The 26024-nt window shown below is 52.2% G+C and overlaps 1 protein-coding gene across 10 annotated transcripts in view; it reads left to right on the forward strand.

Annotated features, from left to right (window-relative positions):
• Positions 1-26024, forward strand: part of LOC147117523 (RNA-binding motif, single-stranded-interacting protein 3) — a 2125417-nt gene that overhangs the window by 2049503 nt on the left and 49890 nt on the right. For all 10 annotated transcript variants that reach the window (XR_015078466.1, XM_085988580.1, XM_085988577.1 and 7 more), the window contains one exon: positions 21008-21118. Coding sequence is in view for 9 of the 10 variants with exons in the window: in XM_085988580.1 (XP_085844706.1) it covers positions 21008-21118 (111 nt within the window). In the remaining variant the exon portion in view is untranslated. The remainder of the gene's footprint in view (positions 1-21007; positions 21119-26024) is intronic.

Below are 26024 nucleotides of genomic sequence, written 5' to 3' on the forward strand. Positions count from 1 at the left end.
AGCCCCCCTGCTTCCTTCTCCAGTCGGCCCAGAATCGACGAAACGAATCCCGGAACCGTGCGTCCTCCAGCAGCAGGTTGTTAAAATGCCAGTACATGGACCCCCCCCCGCGCGTGCAGCGGAGCGAGCTCCGCCCACACCAGGTGGTGGTCCGTGCACGGCACCGGCCGCATGGGAGCTGCCGGAACGCAGGAGACGAACGCCCGGGAAATGTAGAGGCGGTCGATTCTGGACCTTCCTCCCCCAGACCTCACGCTAGTGAAGGCGCTGGAGTCGGGGTGGAGATTTCGCCAGACGTCCACCAAGTCGAAGGACCCAACCAGGTCCCTCAACTTCTCCATCGCCGCCGGGCTTCGCGGGGGACCCGAACGGTCCCTCGCCTCGAGGGTGCAGTTAAAATCCCCCCCGAGGATGACGCACTCGCCCACGTCGATGGAGCCCAAGAGAGCGGACACTTCTTCGAAGAAGCGCACTTGCTGCGCACTGGTCTGAGGGGCGTACACGTTCACTAGATGGAGCGGCACGCCCCCCAGGCGAACAGTGACCTGGAGCAAGCGGCCCGGCACGTGCTCCTTGACCCCCAAGATCTCCGGCTGAAAATGCGGGGCCAGCAAGATAGCCACCCCGCTGGAATTGTTGGAGAGGTGACTCATGCTGACCCCTCCTTGCCACTCCAGGAGCCACGTGGCTTCGTCTCCCGGAACGGTGTGGGTTTCTTGCAGGAAGCACACCGCATACTTCCCGTCCCGAAGGACCGAGAAGTTATTGAATCTGCGGCGCGCCTCCCTGCTGCCGTTGATGTTGAGGCTGGCTATGGTTATCTTCATGTCAGAAGCATAGTGCAACCTCTACCTACACCTAACGGGGGGAGGAAGCGCAGCCGCTGGTCAGCCGCCACTTCCTCAGCATCCCAGTGAGAAACGTTCTGAGCCGACGCAGCTCGAGCGGGTTCACACCCTCATCCGCGTCCATGATCTTAACGGCGGCGCGGACGGATACGATGAGCAGCGCCAGCTCCGACCACCTGTCGAGGGCCAGCCGGACCTTATTGCGCCGACCCAGGCACGTGGTCATAAAATCCCAGAGTTCCCTTACGGGAATGAGGGGAGACTCGGCAAGGGGCACGAGGTCATCCATCGCCTCGTCGGCGCTGGAGTCCGAATCGCCCTCCGTGCCCATCACCGAGTCCCCATCCTCCTCCAGGGGGTCATCACCAGTAGCCGACCCATCCGCCGCACAGTGCGCAGCGAACGGCTCGGCCGCACCAGCCAGCCCCGCCTCCGCCCGGATCCCACCCCCAGGATCGGCGGCAGAGGATTCCTCCCTGGGCTCCTCTAGGGGTGCTGGGCCAGAAGACGGCGGCGGTTCAGAACTCCCCTCCGCCCCAGACGCCGGAACGACCGGAGAAACCGGAGAAGAGAACAATTCCCAGCTCCTCCAGTACGTCCGGCACCAGAGACGCAGCCAGGGGGCCATCCTCCTCCCCGCCACCAACCTCCGACCCAGCGGATGGGGTGTTTTGAATAAAAACCTCTACCAGGTCGAGCAGCCCCTGGGAGATGTCCAGGTCGCATTGGGCGAGCTCATTATCCCCGAGCTCGCCCGACCCAGACCCCAGGCCGCCCGACCCGGCGAGGGGTAACGGCACCGATAGAATGTCAATTTCATTTTCCGCCGCGGGTTGTTCCGCGACCCCCCCCACGGGCAGGGTCTCGTCCCCATCCCCGGGAGGCACGCGCCGGACAGACACATCTGCCTCAGCCTCCCGAGGGACAGGCGACCCCCGCCGATCGCTGGTGATGATGACAGCGGGGGGGTGGGGCGCAGTACCTGCGGCGGGCGACGACTCCCCCTGCTCGGAGGGACCTTCCTCCTCCCGGTCCTCCTCCTCTTCCAGGGGGTCGCGCCTTCTTTTTAGCACGGAGGGAGCGAGGGAGACCTACATGTCTGCAAAGGCCTCCTCCTCGACTCCCTCCGGCGGAGCAGGTTTGTCGGGTTCCTCGGGCCCGAGCCCGGCCGCAGGTATTGGCATTACCGCTGCGGCGGTTGCGGCCACAGGCTCGGGCACGAGGCCCCTCCCGCTCACATCTGCCCTGATCAACTCCGCGAGGAGCGCGGGTGTAAGGGGCTCAAGGGGCAAGGGCTCGCCATCCACGGGGGGACCCGCCCTAAGGTGCTTCTTTTTTCCCCGCGCCTTCTTTCCGGCCGGACACGCTCCCTCGCCCCCGCCGGAGGCCTTGGTGGCATCGGCCCCCGACGTCAACCGCGCATCAGACGTACTTGACGCGCGGGCAGATCCGGGGGGAAGGGCGGCGGTGGCGGCGCCAGCCTCGGCCGCACGAGATGATCCGGCGGCCTTGGAGGCAGGGCAGTTCCTCCTGATGTGCCCCACCTCCCTGCAGGCATGGCACCTCACACCGTCCGACGTCCAAAAGGCGCGGTAGGCGGTCCCCTCGTGGAGGACGACGAACACCCCTTCAGTGTCCTCCTCCCGCGCCAGCTCGATAAACAGCTGGCGCCGGAAGGAGAAGACGTGGCGAAGGCTGGCCTCCCGGAAGCCGAGCGGGATGGGTGTGATCCCCGACCTCACCTCCCCAAGTTGTCGCAAATGGGGAAGGAGGAGCTCACCAGGAACATAGGGCGGGACGTTGGAAATAATGATCCTCTGCGCGGTGGCCTCGAGAGGATCCACCGGCAGGAAGGTCCCGCCCATGGTGAGCCCCTTGGCGACAGCCAGGGACACCGCCCGCTCCGACCCCAGGAAGAACACAGCCTTCCCATACATTTTCGAGGCCGCGACGATGGCTGAGGGGCCGACAACCCCAGCCATGGCCTTGACGCAGGCCTCGATGGTCATAGTGGGGTGAGTGTAGCTCTTCACCCCAAGCTTTTTTGTTATTAATCGAAAAGGTGACGGGGCAGCAGGAACAGCGGGAGCAGCTGTGGCTGTGGCTACCACTCTCGCCTAGGTCCCGGCTGGCCCCGCCACCGGCGAAGACGCAGTCGCCATTCTGGGGTGCTTTTTTTAAGGGCTACACTCACCCCAAGTCACAGGCCTGAAGGTGTTAATGGCCTCGGTGTATATATATATATATATCTTTTTTTTTTTTTTTTTTCCTCTATTGAGCTGAGGGAGCTGATTAAAATGAGGACACACCTCTCTCCTTATTGATTTAAATTGGGAGAGGGGCCCTCTCCCCTCTGCTCAATTGGCAATTAATAAAATAGATGAAACTAAGGTGCCTTAGAAAGACAGGCAGAGAGAGACAAAGAGAGAGAGAGAGGTGGGGGGGTGGGAAGGAGGGAGGCCGCAAAGGGCAGTGTTGCCACTCAGGATGGTGGGTGGGTGTTGGCAGGGTTGCACTCTCCAATGGAAAAAGTCTTTGGTGGTGGTGGTCTTCTGGCAGGGGGAGAAGACGTCTTCACCTGGAAAAGCTGGAGAAGCCCAGGCTCAGTCCTGCAACAGGTCTTAACGATGTAATTAAATTAAATTAAGGACTTCACCTTGGGCAGCTCCAAGCTCTCCCAGGGCAGGCAATAGAAGGGATGCTAATTAGTGGTGTGTGTGGCCTAGCTTTTAACAAGAGCCACACACACACACACACTACACCCCTTGATGATCCGGCCTTGCTTCTTCTTTTCTGCCCCCACCTAAAATACAAAGTCTTGGGAGAGTGCCCCAAATAACACCCACCTGTAGATGTTCCGGATGAAGTTTTCTTCCCTCCTTTCAAGCAGTTGGTTTCTCTCCCCTCTCTCCCTCTCCTGAAGTGGAGGCCAAATTGGGGAGGCAGTGATAGAAAGGCCTCTCCCCTGGTTGATGTTGATGTAGGCCTCCTTTCTCCTTCTCCTCCTCTGTCCTCTCTCTCCAGGCACCTCAGTTGATGAAATGATGGTGGAGTTGGTGGTGGTGGTCCAACGTTCTCCTCCTCTTCCTGGTCAGGGGACCACCACTTTAATCCACTCTCCAAAGTCTGGCTGCTCCTTCTGCTCGTGCTTGCAGCTGCACAGAGGGTAACTTAAGACTGAAATACAGAAGCCTGCTATGGCTTTATATACAGGGGTGGTCACTGCCGGTACTGCAGCATAGAATCAGTTCTTCTCTTAAAGGCACATACACAACAATTCCTCCCCTTTTAGATAAACAGTACATAACATTCATTTAACAACTAAATAATAACTAATTACAATTACAATTTTCTCTGTACTATATACATCAACTGAAATAATCATTTATAAGTTCAGTCTTTGAGGAGGCTTCCTGATCCTGACTGGATAGCGCCTTTCTCGAGTATCCTGTTCTTGCGGCGGAGTTGATTCTGGCTCATTGTCATTGGTTGGTTCGTCAGCTTCCAATACCACTGCTTCTGAGGTAGACGCAATCTGTACTTCGGGTTGATTACCAGGTGCACCTGCTCGTGGTATGGGTTTGGCTTGTTCCTGTGACTCTAGAATCTGGTCAGCATGGCGTCTCACGATGCTCTCTCCAACATCCACTGTGTACATTAGTGGTCCCTGCTGTGTGCATATCATTCCTGGCTGCCATTTTTCTGTTCGGTAGTCGCGGGCCAAGACTGGTTGCCCTATCTTGAAGCTCCTGGTTGGCTTCTCATTTATGTGCTGGAATTGCTTATCCTCAACATCTCGTCTTATGTTTGGTTTGAGCAAATCCAGGCGACATCTTAGCCTTCGGTTGAAGAACATTATGGCTGGAGCTTGGTTGGTGACTGCATGTGTCGCATTCCAGTAAGCAAACAAGAAATTATCCACCTTGTGTTGTAGTGGTATGTCGTCATTATGCATTGCCTTTATGGCCTTTTTAAAGGTCTGAACAAACCTCTCAGCCAATCCATTTGTGGCTGGATGATATGGGGCAGATGTGTAATGCTTCACCCCATTATTCCTCAGAAACCTCCGGAAATCCTCGGATACAAACTGTGGCCCATTGTCGGAGCAAATCTGTTCTGGCAAGCCATTCCTGGCGAAGATGGTCCGTAGGACTGCAATAGTTTTCTCCGTGGTGGTGGAGGACATTTTGATGACCTCTGGCCATTTCGAATGGGCATCCACAGCGATTAGGAACATTGAGTCCATAAATGGACCAGCAAAATCAATGTGTACCCGTTGCCATGGAGATGAGGGCCACTCCCATGGATGTAGCGGGGCCTGTGGTGGAGCGTTTTGGACCTTCTGGCATCCTGTGCATCTCTTGGTCATATCCTCGATTTCTTTATCGATTCCCGGCCACCACACAAACGCCCTGGCTGGGCTCTTCATTTTTACCCCTCCCAGATGATCCTCGTGAAGCTCATTGAGCACTCTATCTCTCAACTTGGGTGGAATTACCACTCGGGATCCACACATCAAGGTCCCCCGGCACACTGACAGCTGTTCTCTCCTTGGCGAGAATGCTGGCAACAGTGAGTCGCCATGTGCTGGCCATCCCTTCACCGTCAAATCATAGACCCGAGAGTGTGTCGGGTCATTTCGGGTTTCCTTCTCTATACTTGAGTTTGTAACAGGTAGACATTCGACTATGGTTGCATGGAATATCTCAACAGGGCCCACTGCAGGTGCTTCCTCTACCGTAGGCAACGGTACGCGCGACAGCCCATCAGCGTTTCCATGCTGCTTCGTACCCTTGTACTCTATGTCGTACTGATGTGCCCCTAGAAAAAGTGACCATCTTTGCAGCCGTTGCGCCGTCATCACCGGAACGCCCTTCTTTGGGTTAAAAATGGAGACCAGGGGCTGATGATCAGTCAGTCGGGTGAATTTCTGCCCGTGCAGTGATTGAACTTCTTCACCCCCCACACCAGGCTGAGGGCCTCCCTGTCAATCTGGGCGTAGTTACGCTCGGCTGAGGTTAACGAGCACGACGCAAAGGCTATTGGCCTCTCTGAACCGTCAGGGAATTTGTGTGACAGCACCGCTCCGATGCCGTAGGGAGACGCATCACATGCTAACCGAATCGGAGTGTTGGATTGTAGTGGGCCAATACTTCTTTTGAAGTGATTAGGCATTTACATTTCTGAAAGGCACGCTTACACTCATCACTCCATTTCCATGTTACTCCAGTTTGCAGTAGGGCATTCAGTGGGTGCAGAATTGTGGATAAATTCGGCAAGAACTTATGGTAGTAGTTCACCAACCCGAGGAACGACCTCAGTTGTGACACATTTTCCGGTGCTGGAGCCTTGACTGCAGCCTCAATCTTGTCCGGCGACTTATGCAACCCTTCCTCATCAATCATGTGGCCACAATACGAGATTTGTCTCCTGAAGAACTCGCATTTGGGGCGGTTGGCTCGTAGCCCATATTCCTGTAATCTCGTGAGCACCTGCTCCAGGTTGGCAAGGTGTTCACTGTCATTTTTGCCCGTAACCAGGATGTCGTCCAAATAACACTGGGTCCCCGGGATCCCTTGCAGGACTTGTTCCATCGCCCTCTGCCAAATAGCCGGGGCTGATGCTACCCCGAATACCAGTCGATTGTACTGGTAAAGGCATTTGTGAGTGTTTATCGTGAGGTATTTCCTAGATGCTTCTTCCACCTCCATTTGTAGATACGCTTGGGCCAGATCAATCTTTGTAAAGCGTTTCCCTCCAGATAGTGAGGCGAAAATATCTTCTATTTGTGGAAGTGGATACTGTACTGTGTGCAGGACTGGGTTCACAGTTACCTTGAAGTCCCCACAGATGCGAACCTTCTTCGGTTCCCCAGGCGTGCTGCTCAATGATTTCTTCATTACAGGAACGATGGATGTGGCCCACTCGCTCCAGTCCACCTTGGACAGCACACCCGAATGCTCCAGACTCTCCACCTCTGCTTCAACGGCTGGGCGGTCTGGCCTTAAAAAATTTTGGGTTTGCGTTATCTTCGATTTTTATCGTTGCCATTACTCCTTTTAGAGTCCCAAGTCCTTGTTGGAGCACCTCTTTCGCGTCAGTTAGAATTTTTGACAGTCGTCCAGGTGTGACGTCATCATCCTTTTTATCAGTCACAGTTAGCGCCTGAATGGAATGCCAATCCAATTGTATTTTTCGGATCCATTCACGTCCCAATAATGGTGGTCCTCCATCTGGTAGTATATATAGATACAGTTTCTGTGTTTCCTTGCCATTGTATTCAACTGGCACCCTTATTTTTCCTCTGGGGTAGACTTTTTGCCCCGTGTATGTCTTCAATACAATGGACGTGTCCTTCAAGGGTATGTGTGAGAATAGCCGCTCATAGTCTCGTCGATTCATGACAGTTAGGGCTGATCCTGTGTCCAATTCCATCTTTACTGGGGACCCGGCTATCATGAGGGTGACCCAAATGGTTCGGTGATCCTCCTTTGCGATCACGTTGTGTAACATTAGACAACTTAGTCTCCTGCTCCCGGAGTCCTTATCACTCTCCTGATCTTCCGAACTACTGCCTGTCAATTTCTTTACTTTCTTGTACTTTTCCTTAGTAGTTCTTGTAGTGTTGGTTTTCTTTCCCGACCTGCAGACTCTTGCTATGTGTCCCATTTTCCCACATTGCCTGCATACTTTGTCCTTAACCCAGCAGTCCTTCTGATCATGGGTTGTTCTGCCGCAGCGATAGCACTTTTCTGCTCCATATGCCATTTCGTTAGCGCTGTATTCCTGTGGTTTCTGTTGTATTTCCGCAGCTCCCCGTGCTGCTGCTTCGTAGGATACTGCCACGCTGAAAGCCTGTTCTAGCGTCAGGTCCTTTTCCGAAAGTAGTCGTTTCTGGGTTCCTTCACTCTGGAGCCCGCAGACAAACTTATCCCGCAAGGTGTCTGCCAGTCCTGCTCCGAACTGGCAGTGCTTCGATAACTTGCGTAGTTCCGTAAGATAGTCAGCATTGCTCTCATCTTTGTGCTAGTTTCTTTTATGGAATTTGAATCTTTTTGCTATCAGCAGCGGTGTAGGGTTTAGGTGTTCCTGTAAGATATTAACAATCTCTTCAAAACTTTTCTCCATTGGTTTAGCTGGGGTAATTAAATTCCGCAATAGGCCGTACGTTCTCGCGCCCATCAAATTTAATAATACCGACGCCTTCTTTCCATCGGCCACCTCATTTGCCTTGCAGTACACTTCAATTCTTTCCACATACGTGGTCCAGTCTTCTACCTCGTTGTCGAAAGCAGTGATACTGCCACTCTTCGGCATCTTGAGTGATTTAAAATGGCACCTCCCGCGCTTTTTCTTCTTCCCCAATGGAATAAAATGGCGCCTCCCGCGCTTTTCCTTCTTCCCCAATGTAATAAAATGGCACCTCCCGCGCTTTTCCTTCTTCCCCTTGCTGCCACGCTGCTCCTAGCGTTCTGCAGGGTAGTGGCGGCGACCCGCGGCTTTGGCGCGTATCACTTTTCCTTCCCCGCGTTCTACCCTCTCCACGCTGCCCTGTTCTTGAGCACCGACCGCGCCCTGCGCGCTCCACCCTCTCTCTTCCTCCCGACAACGCTGCACGGCCCCTTTGCAGAGCCGCTTGATCGAGCCCGAGCCCGCCGCAGTCCGGAAGGGTCAGCGCACTACCTGCTACCAGCACGACTTGCTGGAACACCTCAACTGGGGAGCCAGGCCCAGCTCTCCACAGCCTCCCCTGCAACTCTCCGATGGATCCCTGGGCGGTTGCCCGCGGTCGGCGCCCGCCGTTCTGACTTCGACCTCCAAGAAGCTTCTCTTCAGGGAAAAGATCCCCGTGAGGTGATGCAGTACTGCAGGTGAGTTCAAACCTGCCCGTCGCCAGTGTAGTGTCCGAGTATAAATAATACACAGACTGCAGGAGAACAATAAAACAGGTATTTACTTGAACAGAGGGTACTCTTTTATTTGGACCCAAAAAAAACCAATTCGACTGTAAATAAACAAAAGTTCAACGAAAGCTTAACAAATCAAATTAAAATTTGGTTATCCGTGTTGATGATGCACTCCAGTCCCCGCGGCGCCCACCGGTCGCGGAAATACTCAAGCGCACCGGCGGACACCGCGTGCTCCATCTCCAGGGCCACCCGGGCGCGAACATGGCCGCGGAAGAGATGCAGGCAATCCGGCTGGACGACCCCCTCGACCGCCCGCTGCCTGGACCAATTGATGGCTCTTTTAGCCAGGCCCAGGAGCAGGCCCACAAGGAGGTCCTCCAACCTGTCCGCTCCCCTCCGCACCGGGTGACCGTAGACCAAGAGCGTGGGACTGAAGTGCAACCAAAAATCGAGGAGCAGCCCCTTCAAGTAGTGAAAGAGGGGCTGCAACCTCTCACAATCCATATAAACGTGAAACACGGACTCCTCCAGGCCGCAAAAAATGCAGGCGGCCTGGGAGTCCGTGAACCTACTTAAAACCTTATTGCATGGGACCGCTCCGTGCAACACCCTCCAGGCCAAGTCCCCGATGGAACAAGGGAGGACTCCCGCATAGAGAGCCCTCCATTGGGGACCTCCGCTACCGCCGGTCGGCAAAACGCCACGCCAAGGCGTGTCCGGACGGTAGACGAAGATGGCAAAGTGGAGAGTGTGCAGGAGCAGCCCGTACAGGAAACCCCTCCGCGCGGAATGAAAAGGCACGGAGGGTATTTCCTCGAGACGGCTCAAGTTGTGAGGCGCCGGTTCCCGAGGGGAGTTTCGGGGCCGGGCGCCGATGAGGAATTCCGTCCGAACAGGGGTAAGCTCGGACGGGATCGCCCCACGTGCTTGAGCCGCCTCGATACACCTAGTGGAGTCGGGGCCCAGTGCCGCTTTTACCGATTCGATGGTTTCGACCGCGAGCCGGACGTTGGCCCAGGACAGGCGCCGCGCCAGCTCCTCCGGCGCCATCCAGCCCGCTCCTCCGCCATCGAGCAGGTCCCCGACTCTGGTCACCTTGCCAGCCACAGCCCTACCCTCCGCCAGCCGCCCGAACCCGTGTTCGTGGAGGTGCGGATTCCTGAGCAGCGGCTCCCGAAGGAGAGCCGCCGCTCCTGACGGGGGAGAGCTCCGCCTGGAAGCGACGTAGTTCCAAACCCATAGTAGTTCCTGGTAGAAGACAGGCAGCTCCCGTAGGCCGGCACGCCTGCTGCCCACTTTCGCAAACAGGAGCTGCGTGTCGTAATTGAGGCCATGCAGCTGGCGGAAGAAAAACGTCGCCAGCGCACACCATCTCGGAGGATTCTCGACGTACAGGTATCTCTGCAGCGTCTGAAGACGGAAAGTCGCAGCCTGGGTGCGAAGGCACACCAGCGCCTGACCGCCCTCCCTAAGCGGGAGACACAGAACCGCGGCAGAGACCCAGTGCTTCCTTTTGTCCCAGAAGAAGTCGATGAGCTTCTTCTGAATCTTGGCGACAAACGCAGGGGGAGGGATCAAAGTGACCAACTGGTACCACAACATGGCGGCCACCAGCTGGTTTATGACCAGCGCTCGACCCCTGTAGGACAACACTCGGAGCAGTCCTGTCCAGCGTCCTAGGCGAGCGGTGACTTTGGCCTCCAGCTCTTGCCAGTTCGCCGGCCAAGCGTCCTCGGCAGGGCTAAGGTAGACTCCCAAATAGAGGAGGTGCGTGGTGCTCCAGGCGAAAGGCCTGAACTCCTCCGGCAGGGAGTCCACCCGCCACTGACCCACCAGGAGTCCGGAACATTTCTCCCAGTTGATCTTGGCGGAGGATGCGTCCGAGTAAATCTGCTGGCATTCCCGCATCCTCCGCAAGTCAGCGGGATCCGTGACCGTGAGGAGCACGTCATCGGCGTAAGCCGAGAGGACCACCTCCACGCCCGGCCCTTGCAGAGCCAGTCCCGTCAACCTCTTCCGCAAGAGGCGCAGGAAAGGCTCCACGCAAATGGCATATAACTGGCCGGACATGGGGCATCCCTGACGCACCCCCCTCCCGAAGCGAAGGGGCGCCGTCAAGGACCCGTTAACTTTAATCAGACACTCCGCGGCGGCGTACAGAAGTCGGATCCGGGCGACGAAATGCGTCCCGAACCCGAATGCGCGCAGAGTCCCGAAGAGATACTCGTGATCCACCCTGTCGAACGCCTTCTCCTGATCCAGGGAAAGGAAGGCGACCGACAGACCAGCCCTCTGGGAGTGGTGGACCAGGTCCCGGACCAGATGGATGTTATCGTGGATGGTCCGGCCCGGGACCGTGTAGGACTGGTCGGGGTGGATCATGTGGGCCAGCACGGTGCCAAGGCGAGCAGACATGGCCCTGGCAAAGATTTTATAGTCCGTGCTGAGGAGGGAGACCGGGCGCCAGTTCTTAAGGAGGCGGAGATCGCCCTTCTTAGGCAGCAGGACAATGACCGCCCTGCGCCAAGAGAGGGGCATCTCCCCGGTCGCCAAACTTTCCCCCAGGACCCGCGCGTAGTCGCCCCCCAAGACGTCCCAGAACGCCCTGTGGAACTCCACGGTCAGCCCGTCCAGCCCCGGGGACTTTCCCCTAGAGAGCTGGCGGAGGGCGCCGGTCAGCTCCGCCAGACTTAGCGGAGCGTCCAATTTTTCGGCGCCCTCCGGGCCAACCTTCGGCAGGTCCTCCCACAAAACTCTGCGCGCATCCTCGCTGGACGGATCCGGAGAGAACAGAGCCCCGTAATAGGCGCGGGTCTCCGCGCTGATTCCCTCCGGATCCGAGACCAGAGATCCGTCGTCGGCCAGCAGCCCCAAGAGCTGCTTACGGACCCCCCGTCTTTTTTCCAGCGAGTAGAAGAAGGGGGAGCCGCGGTCCAGGTCCCGCAGGAGCTGGATCCGCGACCTCACGTACGCGCCTCGGGACCCGACGAGCTGCAGGTCCTTCAGCGCGCCCTTCTTCTCTTCGTACACCTTCCGCAGGGCCGGGTCCTCGACGACCTGACCGAGACGGGACTCCAGGTCGAGCACCTCCTTCTCCAACCGCCCGACCCGGGCCTCCCGCCTCTTGGTCGACCCCTTCGCGTACTCCTGACAGAAGAGACGGATGTGAGCCTTGCCCACATCCCACCATAGCCTCAAGGAGGGGAAGCCCCCCTGCTTCCTTCTCCAGTCGGCCCAGAATCGACGAAACGAATCCCGGAACCGTGCGTCCTCCAGCAGCAGGTTGTTAAAATGCCAGTACACGGACCCCCCCCGCGCGCGCAGCGGAGCGAGCTCCGCCCACACCAGGTGGTGGTCCGTGCACGGCACCGGCCGCATGGAAGCTGCCGGAACGCAGGAGACGAACGCCCGGGAAATGTAGAGGCGGTCGATTCTGGACCTTCCTCCCCCAGACCTCACGCTAGTGAAGGCGCTGGAGTCGGGGTGGAGATTTCGCCAGACGTCCACCAAGTCGAAGGACCCAACCAGGTCCCTCAACTTCTCCATCGCCGCCGGGCTTCGCGGGGGACCCGAACGGTCCCTCGCCTCGAGGGTGCAGTTAAAATCCCCCCCGAGGATGACGCACTCGCCCACGTCGATGGAGCCCAAGAGAGCGGACACTTCTTCGAAGAAGCGCACTTGCTGCGCACTGGTCTGAGGGGCGTACACGTTCACTAGATGGAGCGGCACGCCCCCCAGGCGAACAGTGACATGGAGCAAGTGGCCCGGCACGTGCTCCTTGACCCCCAAGATCTCCGGCTGAAAATGCGGGGCCAGCAAGATAGCCACCCCGCTGGAATTGTTGGAGAGGTGACTCATGCTGACCCCTCCTTGCCACTCCAGGAGCCACGTGGCTTCGTCTCCCGGAACGGTGTGGGTTTCTTGCAGGAAGCACACCGCATACTTCCCGTCCCGAAGGACCGAGAAGTTATTGAATCTGCGGCGCGCCTCCCTGCTGCCGTTGATGTTGAGGCTGGCTATGGTTATCTTCATGTCAGAAGCATAGTGCAACCTCTACCTACACCTAACGGGGCGAGGAAGCGCAGCCGCTGGTCCGCCGCCACTTCCTCAGCAGCCCAGTGAGAAACGTTGTGAGCCGACGCAGCTCGAGCGGGTTCACACCCTCGTCCGCGCCCAAGATCTTAACGGCGGCGCGGACGGAATCGATGAGCAGCGCCAGCTCCGACCACCTGTCGAGGGCCAGCCGGACCTTATTGCGCTGACCCAGGCACGTGGCCATAAAATCCCGGAGTTCCCTTACGGAAATGAGGGGAGACTTGGCAAGGGGCACGAGGTCATCCATCGCCACGTCGGCGCTGGAGTCCGAATCGTCCTCCGTGCCCATCACCAAGTCCCCATCCTCCTCCAGGGGGTCGTCACCAGCGGCCGACCCGTCCGCCGCGCAGTGCGAAGCGAACGACTCGGCCGCGCCAGCCAGCCCCGCCTCCGCCCGGATCCCATCCCCAGGATCGGCGGCAGAGGATTTCTCCCTGGGCTCCTCTAGGGGTGCCGGGCCAGAAGACGGCGGCGGTTCAGAGCTCCCCTCCGCCTCAGACGCCGGAACGACCGGAGAAACCGGGGAGAGAACAATTTCCAGCTCCTCCAGTACGTCCGGCACCAGAGACGCAGCCAGGGGGCCATCCTCCTCCCCGCCACCAACCTCCGACCCAGCGGACGGGGGGTTTTGAATTAAAAGCTCTACCAGGACGAGCATCCCCTGGGAGACGTCCGGGTCGCATTGGGCGAGCTCATTATCCTCGAGCTCGCCCGACCCAACCCCCAGGCTGCCCGACCCGGCGAGGGGTAACGACACCGATAAAAGGTCAACTTCAATTACTGCCGCGGGTTGTTCCGCAACCCCCCCCACGGGCAGGGTCTCATCCCCATCCCCGGGAGGCACGTGCTGGACAGACACATCTGCCTCAGCCTCCCGAGGGACAGGCGACCCCTGCCGATCGCTGGTGATGACGACAGCGCTGGGGGGGCGGGGGGGCGCAGTACCCGCGGCGGGCGACGACTCCCCCTGCTCGGAGGGACCTTCCTCCTCCCGGTCCTCCTCCTCATCCAGGGGGTCGCGCCTTCTTTTTAGCACGGAGGGAGCGAGGGAGACCTCCATGTCTGCAAAGGCCTCCTCCTCGACTCCCTCCGGCGGAGCAGGTTTGTCGGGTTCCTCGGGCCCGAGCCCGGCCGCAGGTATTGGCATTACCGCTGCGGCGGTTGCGGCCACAGGCTCGGGCACGGGGCCCCTCCCGCTCACATCTGCCCTGATCAACTCCGCGAGGAGCGCGGGTGTAAGGGGCTCAAGGGGCAAGGGCTCACCATCCACGGGGGGACCTGCCCTAAGGTGCTTCTTTTTTCCCCGCGCCTTCTTTCCGGCCGGACACGCTCCCTCCCCCCCGCCGGAGGCCTTGGTGGCATCGGCCCCCGACGTCAACCGCGCATCAGACGTACTTGACGCGTGGGCAGATCCGGGGGGAGGGCGGCGGCGGCGGCGCCAGCCTCGGCCGCACGAGATGATCCGGCGGCCTTGGAGGCAGGGCAGTTCCTCCTGATGTGCCCCACCTCCCTGCAGGCATGGCACCTCACACCGTCCGACGTCCAAAAGGCGCGGTAGGCGGTCCCCTCGTGGAGGACGACGAACGCCCCTTCAGTGTCCTCCTCCCGCGCCAGCTGGATAAACAGCTGGCGCCGGAAGGAGAAGACGTGGCGAAGGCTGGCCTCCCGGAAGCCGAGCGGGATGGGCGTGATCCCCGACCTCACCTCCCCAAGTTGTCGCAAATGGGGAAGGAGGAGCTCACCAGGAACATAGGGCGGGACGTTGGAAATAATGATCCTCTGCGCGGTGGCCTCGAGAGGATCCACCGGCAGGAAGGTCCCGCCCACGGTGAGCCCCTTGGCGACAGCCAGGGACACCGCCCGCTCCGACCCCAGGAAGAACACAGCCTTCCCATACATTTTCGAGGCCGCGACGATGGCTGAGGGGCCGACAACCCCAGCCATGGCCTTGACGCAGGCCTCGATGGTCATAGTGGGGTGAGTGTAGCTCTTCACCCCAAGCTTTTTTGTTATTAATCGAAAAGGTGACGGGGCAGCAGGAACAGCGGGAGCAGCTGTGGCCGTGGCTACCACTCTCGCATAGGTCCCGGCTGGCCCCGCCACCGGCGAAGACGCAGTCGCCATTCTGGGGTGCTTTTTTTAAGGGCTACACTCACCCCAAGTCACAGGCCTGAAGGTGTTAATGGCCTCGGTGTATATATATTTTTTTTGTCCTCTATTGAGCAGAGGGAGCTGATTAAAATGAGGACACACCTCTCTCCTTATTGATTTAAATTGGGAGAGTGGCCTCTCCCCTCTGCTCAATTGGCAATTAATAAAATAGATGAAACTAAGGTGCCTTAGAAAGACAGGCAGAGAGAGACAAAGAGAGAGAGAGAGAGAGAGAGAGAGGTGGGGGGGTGGGAAGGAGGGAGGCCGCAAAGGGCAGTGTTGCCACTCAGGATGGTGGGTGGGTGTTGGCAGGGTTGCACTCTCCGATGGAAAAAGTCTTTGGTGATGGTGGTCTTCTGGCAGGGGGAGAAGACGTCTTCACCTGGAAAAGCTGGAGAAGCCCAGGCTTAGTCCTGCAACAGGTCTTAACGATGTAATTAAATTAAATTAAGGACTTCACCTTGGGCAGCTCCAAGCTCTCCCAGGGCAGGCAATAGAAGGGATGCTAATTAGTGGTGTGTGTGGCCTAGCTTTTAACAAGAGCACACACACACACACTACACCCCTTGATGATCCGGCCTTGCTTCTTCTTTTCTCCCCCCACCTAAAATACAAAGTCTTGGGAGAGTGCCCCAAATAACACCCACCTGTAGATGTTCCGGATGAAGTTTTCTTCCCTCCTTTCAAGCAGTTGGTTTCTCTCCCCTCTCTCCCTCTCCTGAAGTGGAGGCCAATTTGGGGAGGCAGTGATAGAAAGGCCTCTCCCCTGGTTGATGTTGATGTAGGCCTCCTTTCTCCTTCTCCTCCTCTGTCCTCTCTCTCCAGGCACCTCAGTTGATGTAATGATGGTGGAGTTGGTGGTGGTGGTGGTCCAACGTTCTCCTCCTCTTCCTGGTCAGGGGACCACCACTTTAATCCACTCTCCAAAGTCTGGCTGCTCCCTCTGCTCGTGCTTGCAGCTGAACAGAGGGTAACTTAAGACTGAAATACAGAAGCCTGCTATGGCTTTATATACAGGGGTGGTCACTGCCGGCACTGCAGCATAGAATCAGTTCTTCTCTTAAAGGCACATACACAACATTTTAAACTGTGATACTAATCCTGGTGAGTATTATTTATCCATGTTGAAAGCTCATTCATTCCTGCCCAGGTATTAAGTCGTCTTAAGAAACAGTCTAGATGGACACAATAATAAATGGATAGATGGATACATACATAGATGAATACTTAGATAGAAAATGCAGATGCATGCCTCCCTTGAGCAAGGCTATTTTAAGTATACAAAACTTCCCATATAACCCTTGAGTACTGAAAGATCTTTTCAGCTCACAAAATACAGATGTATTTGCTGTCATTAAACATCTGCAAAAAAATCTGTGAATTTCTTAGGTGATGTATAATAAAGTGAGTTTGAGTGATACGCAGGGCCACAGTGGCTTTCTTAACTCACGCATTTTTGAAGTAACGGGGGAAATTTTAACCCCCAAAAAACGGGTGGGTTGTGTCAGGCGGGAGGTTAGAGAGTTGAAAATCTGAATCCCAATCCTGATCCCAACCTGCCCACTTCTGGTTTTAACGGAGGCGGGACGGGGAGCGGGCAGCCAACCCGCTCGCAGGAGGCGGGTTGGCACTTTAAATATTATAATGAGTCTGCGTGCCTCATGGTGATCCATCATTTTAAATTTCACTGTGGGCGGGCGGGTTTCACATGGGTCGGGGAACCCGCCAGCTGAAAGAAGATGAGGACTGCTGGATCCAGGAGGCAAGTGCCTTTCCTCTTACTTGCTGGATCCAGCGTGCCTTCCTCACCAAGCCCCTGCAATTGGACAACCCCCTCACCCTTCCAATCTCTCGCCGACCTCCCCCCTACAGAAACCTCGGACTCCCCCCCCATGAGGCCTCTGATCGCTGACCCAACCCCTCTGGACTTCCAGCTCCTGCTCCCCCCTCCAGCCTTTGCTCTGCAGCCCCCGTCCCATCCCTCCCCCACCTGCAGCCCCCCACCCCGCCGACGAGCTGTAGCCAATGACCCCACCGAAGATCCTCCAGCCCCCGACCCCACTGAAGATCTGCAGCCCACGGCCCCCTACAAAGATCCCTGGCCTTCTGACCCCATCTCCCATCCCCCCTCCCCCCCCCCCCAATCCCTCCCTCCCTTCTCGCTGTGGCTGGTGCCGCAGGCCTACCCACCCAACAGCCAGCCAGCCTTTCCATCTGGCTGGCTGTGGGTGGGAAACAGAATCAAAATGTTAATCAGGCCCTGCCATTAAATTCGGCAGGCCCTGCAGGAAATCCATTCTCCTGGGTTTCCCAACCGTTTTTGCAGCCCTCCCCTCCTCCCTTCCCCCCTGCTCCCAGCCCACCTCCAAAGTAAAATTCCAGCCAATATTTCAAATTAAAAGCTGCTTTTAATGATAGTGCTGAAAAGTCATTGCAGCTCTCAAAGGGTAACTGTTATGTTGTACTGGCTCTGCTAGTGGTGCCTATCTAACCACTGCAGTTATCTAGGGGCAAGATTCTGCCAAACAGCCTGCTGGAAATTTTCTGGAGCAATTATGTGTGTTTTTCTCTTGGCCCCTTCCAATGTTTTAGGAAAACCTAAATCCAAAACATATTTACAAATAATCATTATGGGTATCCGTGAGTGTCTCATTGTCAGTGTCCAAACATACAACTGCAACAGGAAGTAAGTGCTACATCAGGTTAAAGAACAGTTTTCAGATTAAGGTCACAGCCAAGATGATGATAGTTAATGACTGGAACGAGTAGTTGCGATAAAAACTATTGCAGATATCTTTCAGAGTTGAACCCCAGAAGAGATGCTAATTAGAGAAGATGCCCAGCTGGTAATTGTGGCTGAGATACTATTGGAATACCTTGATGCACTCAGAAACAAATCTCTGTTTACCATGAAAAAAAGCAAAGGAGTGAAATGAGGTTCAGGTTGTCTGTCTGTGGACAGTATTCATGATAATGATTCAAACAGAAAGTGCAGACAGTATGCACATCTGTGCTCATCCTGGTGCCAACAAGAATCTTTATTTCAATGTAAATCTTCAAAAGCCAAAACAGACCTCCCTTGTCCTGGTGAGCTGTCCCGATTAATTGTTGCTGCCAGCAGTCCGCCTCTCTCAGTCGTCCACTGAGAACTCCAATTGATAAACCACACATGCAGAGACAGTCACACATATGCTTTCTGGCAGGTATTATGGCGACAGTGTCCACAGGGAATTTACATACAGTTTCCATCTTCTTGCCCGACCTCCCCACACACGGACATTTATATACACACACACAGCTACTGCAGGCGAGACTATCCCTCTACCTTTTAAAAGAGTAATTACAGTCACTGGCTTCCAATCCACAGCATCATCAGTCCAAGCACAGAACTGTGGCTCTATAATATAAATGCGGCCTGATAGAACAGCCATGAGTCTATTAGTGGTCCACAACTGTTCTGCATTAGAGAAATGTTAACATGCTCCTCTTAATAGATAAATATCAAAATGTCTGCTTAACGTGAGAGCTAGTATCTTTTGTGAATAACTTCTTTTGATGTGTTTTGAGGAATTCTTCCTTCAATCGTCAATTTTCTCAGAGTACTATTAGCTTTCATGATTTTAGCTCCAAAAGACGTTGGTTGATGATGTTGCCAGACACTTCTTTAAAATAAATAATGAGGAAACACAATTTAATCCAAGTGCCACAAAAAACTAAACGCTTACAAACCATAACCATATAATTTATGTGCAGAATATAAATAACAATATATATGCTCCAAATAAAATTGACAGAGAATATTTCTGATCCTCTCTTTTGCTGGTTCTTATTTGCAATTGAGATCAAAAGGCTCTTGTATTATTATGTCTGGGCAGCTTGTATTAAGTCTTTCATACAGCTCAATATTGCTTTCTCTGCTTCTGACAGAACTCATATGTACATGTCACATAGAATTTCTACTAGATTGCTAAAAAACAGTAATGAATGGAATTGCTTTATACCACATGTACTAGAAAATTATTCCTTCCTGCAGATTGGAAAACAAAATTAACCTGATCTTAATGTTTTAAGAACCGGCTGCTATCAACTGAGATGATGTGTAAACACAAGAATTGATTGTTTTTGAAAAAGACATAAAAAGCATAGCTAGCATTTTAACTTTATTAATTATAAATGTACTGAATGTGGGGTTGCAGTGAGGATGTCTTTGAGGCCTGACAGAGCAGTTTGATTTTTTTTTCCACTGCACAACAGTTGGAGTTTAGGGTGGAGTTGCCCTGCCATGTGTTTCAATAGGCCAGATTTTGCTGTCAAAATAATGGAGAGGCTAATGGCGCTCGCCGTTAGTTATGCATAAATGGTACAGTAACTTCAGGCGAGGGATAGATGCGGGTTTAAATGCAATATCCAAACGTTGCTGTCCGAGTTGCTCCACTGTTACCTTCATGAAAATGTCATCTCGCTGTCTGCCTCACCATTGAAATGCATTGAACGGCGTGAAGTTGCTGTACTTGCGCGGTCGCTACAAACTAAATTCGCTACAGAAAGTTAAGTCTCATCATTACAAGCATAAGCACCCTTTTAACAACATGATAATTGTTTAGTACTGCCAACCAGCCTCTCTGTCACTGAAAATTAACAGTTGCAAGTGTGGAGTCTCATTCCTTCAGGTATTCATTGTTGTAGGAGATTTAAAAAATGTCAAATTTAAAATGTTTATTTTTATTTTACTTTTCCTTTCTCTTTTTTTCTCTCTCTCTTAATACAATCTTCCCTTCCCTCTCTTTATTACCTGATTTGACATTGAATTCAGCCACTCTAATTTACACTTCATTCTCAGTCATTCCACTGTTTATTTCTCAATCCATCAATCTGATTGGTTAAGGAGATGTACAGTTGCTTGTTCTGTTCACTCAGGCCCCAGATGCCTTGTTCCTTGCTGCAATGTTATCAGCTCGCAGTTTCATCAACTTGCTGGGCAAAACGTTGAAAACCTAAATGTGGAAGGGCAAGTCTAACTAATGTCAGACACCGTTAGATGCTCTGCTACAGCAAAATCTGGGCCATTAATGTGGTCCCTCATCAATTCTATTCATGCAATCCAGATTATGGCAGAGGGTCCTATTTTAACTGAGGCATAAATCCTGAAATTAAGGAGAATTTAGGTATCAGCCTTAGCTCCGTGGTAGCACTTTTGCCTCTGAATCAGAAGGTCATGGGTTCAAACCCCACTCTAGAGATTTCAGCACATAAGCTGGGCTGACACAAATTCTGGCCCAATAAGTGCAATAGTACTTACCTTGGAATGATTACAATAAAGCAGTGGTGGTATTATAGAACAAGAGGGTGGATCTATCAACTATAATCTGATATTAGATTACAAACTTGAAATAGCTCTCCAGCATCATACTATATCTATAGACATATACAGACACCTACATATAAACCCATAACTATTTTAATTCTTTGTGGGGGGTACTATTTTGTTTTGGGTGAGTTTTTCTGCTGGCAGATGCTTGCAGTTCAGGTGCCAGCTATCCTTGTCACACAAGAGGATGGGCGATTATAACGTCATTACTGCAGGGTTTATATGAACATACAAACAATGACAAACAGGTAAAGACCCTCTGGTCCATTCAGTGAATCAGCATCCACTGCACAAGATGACAGCCTGTTCCAAAGCTCCACTATTCTCTGGGAAAAGAACCACGTCCTGACATCTAACCTAGATCTAGCCTTACACAACTTAAATTTGTGACCCCTCGTCTTCCCTAACCTATTTAATTGAAAAAACTGTCAACTGGTACATAATATATTCCCTTCATTATCTTATTAACTGTATAAATCTTATCAAGAATTGATTATCAGCAAATTGATCCTCAGAATCTATAGTATTTAATAAATGTCCAATTGCATTTATAAAAATCGAAACATTAAGATTGCATTCAGCTTTGATGCAAAATGATAAGCTATGTTTTAACTGAATTGTTGCATTTCTTTCAGGGTGCTGTGATAACGCCCACAATGGACCACACCATGTCCATGCAGCCAGCCAGTATGATGGGACCTTTGACCCAGCAGATGAATCACCTGTCACTGGGCACAGCAGGAACAGTGAGTGCTAGAGATATCAAGCAGCTTCAATATGAAATGCTTGATCTCATAATATGATATCAATGACCCTTTTAAAGGCATATGTTAAGAAATGCATGCAGCTATGTTCAAGGGAAGTATAGAAACAAAATGTGTATCCTGAACTCCCATCCAGAATGGAGAGTTTGGTGTAGAATAGAAAGATAAGTACAACCAGCAGTTACTGTTGAAAGACAATCAATGGCAGATAACTGCACTCAACCCAACTCCCAATGATGACCCTTCTCATCTGACCCGACTCCCACTATCAACCCTCTCATCTGATCCAACTGCTAATGCCAATCTTCCTCATTCAACCTGACTCCAGATGACAATCCTTTGCATCCAATCTGACTTTCAATGTCAGTTCATGAGTTCATGTTCAAATGAATGAATGTAGAGCTGGATCACTGGGTCTGCTTCTGGGAAAGGTGGGACTTGTACAAGTCGGACGGTTTACACCTGAACCAGAGGGGAACCAATATCCTTGCGGGGAGGTTTGCTAGCACTGCTGGGGGGGGTTTAAACTAACTTGGCAGGGGGATGGGGTACAGAGTGGAGCTATAGTAGGGGGTGATTTACAGCCAAATACAGAGGAAAAAACAAGTCAGCTGGGAAGGCAGAGCAAATATGTGAAGGCAAAAGGGAATATGGCAGGGCTGGAAGGCATTTATTTTAATGCAAGGAGTCTTGCAAATAAGGTGGATGAACTGAAGTTGTTGTTGAGCACATGGGAGTACGATATTGTTGCTATCATGGAGACATGGTTGAGGGAGGGTCAGGACTGGCAGCTCAATATTCCGGGGTATAGAATCTTCAGGCGAGACAGAGGGGGGTGTAAAAGGGGAGGGGGTGTTGCAATATTAATTAAGGAGTCAATTACTGCTGTAAGGAGGGATGATATATTAGCGGGTTCCTCTAATGAGGCCTTATGGGTAGAACTTAAAAACAAAAAGGGGGCAAGCACTTTGCTGGGAGTGCACTATAGGCCCCCAAACAGTCAGGGGGAGATAGAGGAACAGATATGTAGGCAAATCTCAGAGAAGTGTGAAAATAATAGGGTAATAATAGTGGGGGATTTCAACTTCCCCAATATAAATTGGGATAGTCAGAGTGTGAAAGGCTTGGAGGGTGCAGAATTCTTAAAGTGCATCCAGGAGAGCTTTTTGAGCCAACATGTAGAAAGTCCTACAAGAGAGGGGGCGGTACTGGACCTAATTCTGGGGAATGTAGCCGGGCAAGTGGTGGAAGTATCAGTAGGAGAGCATTTTGGCGACAGTGACCATAATTCGGTGAGATTTAAGGTGGTCATGGAAAAAGACAAAGACGGCCCGGAAATAAGGGTTCTAAATTGGGGGAAGGCCGATTTTAATATGATAAGGCAGGATCTGGCCAAAGTGGACTGGGAGCAGCTACTTATAGGAAAATCCACATCAAAACAGTGGGAGACTTTCAGAAGGGAAATAGAGAGAGTACAACGCCAACATGTTCCTGTAAAGGTCAAGGGTGGGACCAACAAGCAAAGGGAACCTTGGATGACAAGGGATATACAAAAATGCATTAGAAATAAAAGGGGGGCTTTTGGCAGTTACAAAAGACTAAAGACGGAAGAAGCCCTAGAGGAGTATAAAAAGTGCAGGGGCATACTTAAAAAAGAAATTAGGAGGGCGAGGAGGGGCCATGAAATAACACTGGCGAGCAAAATAAAGGAAAATCCTAAGATGTTTTATAAGTATATTAAGGGCAAGAGGATAACCAGGGAAAGGGTAGGGCCCATTAGGGACCAAAGTGGCAATCTGTGTGTAGAGCCAGATGATGTAGGCGGGGTTTTAAATGAATTTTTTGCATCTGTGTTCACTATGGAGAAAGACGATGCGGACATAGAAATCGGGCAAGGGGACTGTGACATACTTGAACATATTAGCATCGAGAGGGAGGAGGTGCTAGCGGTTTTAGCAGGCCAAAAAGTGGATAAATCCCCAGGTCCGGACGAGATGTATCCCAGGCTGCTGTGGGAGGCAAAGGAGGAGATTGCAGGGGCTCTGACACAAATTTTCAGAACCTCTCTGGCCACAGGGGATGTACCAGAGGACTGGAGAACAGCTAATGTAGTACCATTATACAAGAAGGGTAGCAGGGATAAACCAGGGAATTACAGGCCAGTGAGCCTAACATCTGTGGTAGGGAAATTATTGGAAAAAATTCTGAGGGACAAAATTAGTCTCCACTTGGAGAGGCAAGGATTAATCGGGGATAGTCAGCATGGCTTTGTCAAGGGTAAATCATGTCTGACAAATCTGATTGAATTTTTCGAGGGGGTGACTAGGGGGGTGGATGAGGGAAATGCTGTGGATGTGGTTTACATGGACTTCAGTAAAGCTTTTGACAAAGTCCCGCATAGGAGACTGGTCAAGAAGGTAAGAGCCCATGGGATCCAGGGTGCCTTGGCGCGTTGGATCCTAAACTGGCTGAGTGGCAGGAGGCAGAGGGTGATGGTCGAAGGTTGCTTTTGTGACTGGAAGCCTGTGTCCAGTGGGGTACCTCAGGGATCGGTGCTGGGTCCCTTGTTGTTTGTGATCTACATAAATGATTTGGATGAGAATGTAAAAGGTATGATCAGTAAGTTCGCAGATGACACGAAAATTGGTGGGGTGGTAAATTGCGAGGAGGAAAGCCTCAGGCTACAGGACGATATAAACGGGTTGGTCAGATGGGCGGAAAAGTGGCAAATGGAATTTAACCCTGAAAAGTGCAAGGTGATGCATTTTGGACGGACAAATAAGGCAAGGGAATACACAATGAGTGGTAGGACCCTAGGAAGTACAGAGGGTCAGAGGGACCTTGGTGTACATGTACATAGATCCCTGAAGGCAGCAGAATAGGTAGATAAGGTGGTTAAAAAGGCATATGGGATACTTGCCTTCATTAGCCGAGGCATAGAATATAAGAGCAGGGAGGTTATGATGGAGCTGTACAAAACGCTGGTGAGGCCACAGCTGGAGTACTGTGTGCAGTTCTGGTCACCTCACTATAGGAAGGATGTGATTGTTTTGGAGAGGGTGCAGAGAAGATTCACCAGGATGTTACCTGGGATGGAGCGCCTCAGCTATGAAGAAAGACTAAACAGGCTGGGGTTGTTTTCCTTGGAGGAAAGAAGGCTGAGGGGGGACCTGATTGAGGTGTACAAAATGATGAGGGGCATAGATAGGGTAGACAAAGAGGAACTTTTCCCCTTAGTAGGGGGGTTAATAACAAGGGGGCATAGATTCAGGGTAAGGGGCAGGAGATTTAGAGGGGATTTGAGGAGGAACTTTTTCACCCAGAGGGTGGTTGGAATGTGGAACTCAATGCCTAAAAGGGTGGTAGAGGCAGGAACCCTCACAACATTCAAGAAGCATTTGGATGAGCACTTGAAATGCCATTGCATACAAGGCTATGGACCAAATGCTGGAAAATGGGATTAGACTGGACAGGGATGGATGGGCGGCGCAGACACGATGGGCCGAAGGGCCTCTTTCTGTGCTGTAAAACTCTATGACTCTATGACTGACAAGTCTACCACACTTGATATGGAGAGACTGGACTTATATGAATGATATGTCAACATATTTTAGATATGAATGAAATAAATGAAATTCTCATACAGTCCAGTGAATGAATTTAGAGCTTACATGTCTACCACGAATTTATTCATTGGAGTAAACCCTATACACAGACATTATCAATAGCTACTAATTGTTTTTCCAAAGAGGAGCTGGAAAGGGTGAAATCATAATGTGCAAATTGTATGACTTTTCCAACTTGATTGTTCAGTATGTTAACGTGATAAATTGGTTGGGAAAAGTATTCATGAATGGGGCATAGTATAGTAATTTGGTGTGCATAACTTGCATAGATATCATAATACTTTAAAAAAAATTAAGAAACCAAGACCTATCGCACAGAACATGACCAAGATTGAAAAGATTAAAGAAGAAATCAGAGCTAGGCCACTAGGAGTGAAATCAGCAACCACTTTTTCACACAAAGGGTAGTGGAAACCTGAAACTCTCCCCAAAAGGCTGTGGATACTCAGTCAATTAAAATTTTCAAACCTGAGATCAACAGATTTTTATTAGCTAATGGTATCAAGGGATATGGATCAAAGGTGGGTAAATGGAGTTGAGATATAGATCAGCCATGATCTGATTGAATGGCAGAATACGCTCCAGGGGCTGAATGGCCGGCTCCTGTTCCTATGTCCCCATGTTTCTATAAGGTAAGGTAAATCAGGAAGTAGTGATTAGTCAATGCTTTGGGAAATCCCTGAGTTAGAGGAAGAGTTGGACCATCATCCATCAACTGCAGCACAGTTAGAGTGATTTGAGAATGGCTAGATTTAAACATTGCTTTGCTGGGAGGTCAGATGATAATGCAAGGCCATCAGAAGCAAATAGCATTGGTTGGGTTGACAGGATTCTTGACTTATTTTTCTGCTGCAACTCCAAAGGGTGGACCACAGTCCCTGGACAGCGGTGTGCATATTTCTTTACAAGTCCTGCCTTTCACTTCCATAACTTTAGAAAGTAAGTACAATAGGGCATTAGTTAGAATGATCAACGGGATCACATTTCTTAATAACAACAGAAAATGCTGGAAACACTCAGCAGGTTAGGCAGAAAGTTACCCAGACACCCTCCACAGAGGCTGCCTGACCTGCTGAGTGTTTCCAGCATTTTCTGTTGTTATTTCAGATTTCCAGCATCTGCAATATTTTGCTATCACATTTCTTAATGATAGGGTGATGGTGATCAAATTCCCAAGGAGAACGAATGGTGGATTGTAAGTAAGAGAAATTGAAGAGGTAAGTTTGAATATACACGTGTATGAAAAATGGGAAGAATGCCAC

Source organism: Somniosus microcephalus, chromosome 5, assembly GCF_052327205.1.
Source record: "Somniosus microcephalus isolate GS21.2 chromosome 5, FLI_Smic_1.0, whole genome shotgun sequence".
Classification (NCBI taxonomy): Eukaryota; Metazoa; Chordata; class Chondrichthyes; order Squaliformes; family Somniosidae; genus Somniosus; species Somniosus microcephalus.